At 32.2% G+C, this 3,863-nt stretch overlaps 1 protein-coding gene across 1 annotated transcript; it reads left to right on the forward strand.

The window, feature by feature from the left end:
• The first annotated feature begins 908 nt into the window (after positions 1-908).
• On the forward strand, positions 909-3,193 carry LOC108758800 (uncharacterized). Its single transcript, XM_018503930.1, has 2 exons — positions 909-1,187; positions 2,864-3,193. Exons 1-2 carry the CDS (start codon positions 1,140-1,142, stop codon positions 3,101-3,103), a joined length of 288 nt encoding a protein of 95 aa, XP_018359432.1. The 5' UTR covers positions 909-1,139; the 3' UTR covers positions 3,104-3,193.
• The last annotated feature ends 670 nt before the right edge of the window (positions 3,194-3,863 follow it).

Raw genomic sequence — 3,863 nt, forward strand, 5'->3', positions numbered from 1 at the left:
TTCAGGCTAATTTCTCGTGCGTTTTCTAACAGCATGCAACTCCAAGAGATCTACCGTGCATCATTTTCCCGCATAAGAAGCAGGCCAATAGCACAGGGTTGATAATAATCGGAAGATTATAGATACAGATTACATCGACTGCGAATATTGCGCATTATCGTACGAATTCAAATTGATACTTTATCGAATAAATTAATTCAATAGTGTGTTAAAATTCCACAAAACTAATGAATTACTAATAAATCTACAAAACTTGTTCATATTTTAGTTTCTATCTCATCCATATTGTTCTACGTCATTCAACATTGTGCGATATATGTTCTTCAACTCTCATTCTTCTCGTTAGAATTATATCAGATAATTGTCTCAGATTTAGCTAAAAAACAGCAATCAAATTTTGCTACGTTTTTGTTATTAATAAAATAAAGATAGTAATGCTTTTGCAAATAATCTTCAGATATAAAAACGAAAAATGCTGCCAGTTGCCAATAATATACGATGCACACTTTGAGGTAATAGTATTTCCTAAGATTTCGCAAAATAATCTAATTGTTAAAATTTCGTCATGATTGCGCTGGATAATGGTATTTGCTTAGATCCAGCGTGAAAATGCATGATGTAGCGATAAATACGCATGTCGGACATCATGACGCGAAGCGAGCTGAGATTGTTGAAGCGTCCGATGACTGGCGTCCGACCTTATGGCGCGCGACGTGCGAAGCCGTACGAGACTGGCCTGGATGCCTTTTTTCGTAATGTACCGTTATCGTAGAATAACTCAGGTTCTGCGATCTCGTAGTCGGTGTATATATCGACGACGCGTCGATTTCGCTTGGTCGGCTGGGGGAGCGAGTAATTGTGTTTCAACTATAGCTATGCCACGCTTCTCTTCTCGAGACACGACGCGCGTGTAGTAGAAAAAAGGCCGACTCTCGCAGAGATTGGCGCTTGTTCGATTTTCCTCAGTTCTATTCAGCGAACGCAGCGCGATAGGTCGTTTCTCGCGCGAATGCCTCGCTCGTATGTAAATATCGCGACGTCGTTTTTCTGGATAAACGTCGATCGCCATCGAACTGTTACAGGACTGACCGGCTCCCTCATTACCGGAAGTCATTATCGCGCCCACCAAGAAGCGCAGTATGAGAACTCGAATAGTTTTATTAGGAATTTTGCTCATCTGCACGAGCGTGAGTACAAATTTTTGCAAATTTTTTTGTTTTTCTTTTTTCAGTTTCGATTCATTTTCAAATTGTCTTCTATTGGATATCACATTAATAGCATTTAATAATGTGTTTAAATTACCGTCCTGTTATCATTATATACAATGTTTACAATCGATATGTAACGTATCACATAAGTAGGTTTGATCAGTTGATATAGGGTAACTGTCCCAATTACTGTGCCTATCCCTATTAGTGTGCTTTTGTATTTCGATAAGTCATAAAGAAAACTAGCACAAATAAATAAGAAAAAATATTTTTTTTTATTGAGTTAAATTATTAATGCATACGATACCGAAGATAATATTTTATTTTTTGAGTATTAAAGTATTTTTAATATTTTTCGAAAGATATGAGGAATTTATGTGGATCCAGTAATACGCACTGCAAGATTTTAAGCTTGTCCCTATTAATGTGCCCTGTATTGGAACTGAGAACGTTGTGTTACGAGTATACTTTGAAATAAATATAATTGAAATAATAATTTATGTGCACTGGAAAAAAATTTATAAAATTTTAGTAAATATTTGTTTCAATAGTACTAACGAAACATTTACTATAAATATAAACACATATTTATTTGATTTAAGCATAATTTTTTTATTTTGAGTAAATACTTATTTACTGTAAGTAAATATTTTACTAGTACTGTTGAGAGAGAAACAAATATTTATTAAAATTCAGCAAATTTTTTTTCCAGTGTAATATTAACATAAACAATTAGCTTAAATTTATTACCTGTTTTAGTAACTATATATTAAAATGAGTTAAATGTGGATAGGCACACAAATTGGGGGCACATTAATAGGGTCATCGCCACTTAGAGGACTCACTAATAGAGACAAAAACAGGTTTTCTATTTTTGTCAAAAGCATTATAAAGTATTTACATTTTTTAGATTAAAGAAATATTATAAGAAAAAGAAGTAGTTAAAAAACCAAAATATTAATTGCAAAAGCAGATAAAATTAAAGCTACAATATTTAATAATTAATTCAGTAATAAGTAAATTGGCTAAAAGGCACATTAATAAGGACAGTTACGCTAGATTTCGCGCGCGTGATGAACTTACTTATTTAATCCGAGAATAGTCTGCACTGAGCGTTTTTATATCCCAGTAGAGAAAAAGTAAATTGTAAAATATTGTTATTTAATATGGATGTTACTTAATATATTTCCTTTCTTTTTTAACAACTTTTCTTGTCAAATCTTAAAATATGAAATTCTATCGAAAACCCGCAATAAATTAAGAAATGTTATATTAATTAAAAGTTCTATTTTTAAGAAATACTATCAGCTACTTAATGTATTTATTCCATTTAATATTGGTTTGGTTTCTACTTATATTTTTTTCCAAAATTGTGATTAAATCCATATTTATAATATTCTTAAAATAAATTTAAAAACAATCAATATGCAATATGTTATTAATAATAATAATAATAATAATAATTATTATTATTATTAACAACATATGGGATGTACTTTTACATGGGGTATAAAAGTACCTCGGGTAATCGTTTACTTAAATAAAATCAGACAACTATTCTCGAGTAAATTTACTTCTTTCTTCTTTTCAAAGCTTTTTAATTGCTCTTTGACAACAACTTTGACGACTTTCGAAAATTATTTTGTAATTCACAGATTCGATATGTAGATAGCAGATCAAAGAAAACGACGCAGCTGTCATTGCAGAGCAAAGAAACCAACGTGGTAAATTTTATGCGGCTACTGGTGATGAGATTGGTCTTTGGGGTAGCTTCGGCGATGGGGTTAGGTGAAAATCTCTCGGGTGTACTCGGTGGAATTTTCGTGCCGCCCGGAGCTGAAGAGTACAATGAGGACTACGGAGATGATGATTTAATTGTACCTGATATTTTCTAAAGTAGATATTTTTCATAGTCCGATCGCGCATCTTCGACGTGTTTGACAGCACGACTCTGCCTGAAGTAACAAAATTCAGAAAATATTAACTTTGACGCATTTATTGTGAAAAACTGTTTTTTCTTGATTATACACGTATTTTATTGCTATAGTATTAATATTTATATATATATTGGCTGATAAATTTTATATGTAAGTAAAAATTGAAACATTGAGAAGATATTATGTACAACCAAATGTACACACACGCGCGCGCGCGTGTGTGTGTGTGTGTGTGTGTGTTTAGTAATTTAACGGACTTTGCATAAAAAAGTATGGACGAGAAAATTAAATTTATTGACTCTGTTGAAAAAGTAGGGAACAAAATGTTTTTAATCCTGTATGTATTACAATAATGTCGAATATAAAATATTAATGATGAATCTCGCTTGAGAAATAATAATCGGATCATTTAGCCGTAATCGGATTATTTAGCCGTTAGAATCTGTCGATCTTGTGCGAGAGGCTTCTTAGATTTTATGTACCGTTATTTGTCATAATTTTGGTAAAGTAATGGATGTGCACCGATTACTACAGGTAAAGATATGAGTAGCAAATCGCTTATTTCCGCTTTCTGTTTATCTCTTAGCAAGTGAATGTAACTATCAATTCCATTGGTTCTGATCCAGTGAAATTAGCATCTGCTATAATTAATTTCATGTCGCGATTAAAGTTTTTATATAAATGATAAATTGATTCGTTATCTTTCGAAAGTGTTGTG

The sequence above is a fragment of the Trachymyrmex cornetzi genome, unplaced genomic scaffold (assembly GCF_001594075.2).
Source record: "Trachymyrmex cornetzi isolate Tcor2-1 unplaced genomic scaffold, Tcor1.1 scaffold16, whole genome shotgun sequence".
Lineage (NCBI taxonomy): Eukaryota > Metazoa > Arthropoda > Insecta > Hymenoptera > Formicidae > Trachymyrmex > Trachymyrmex cornetzi.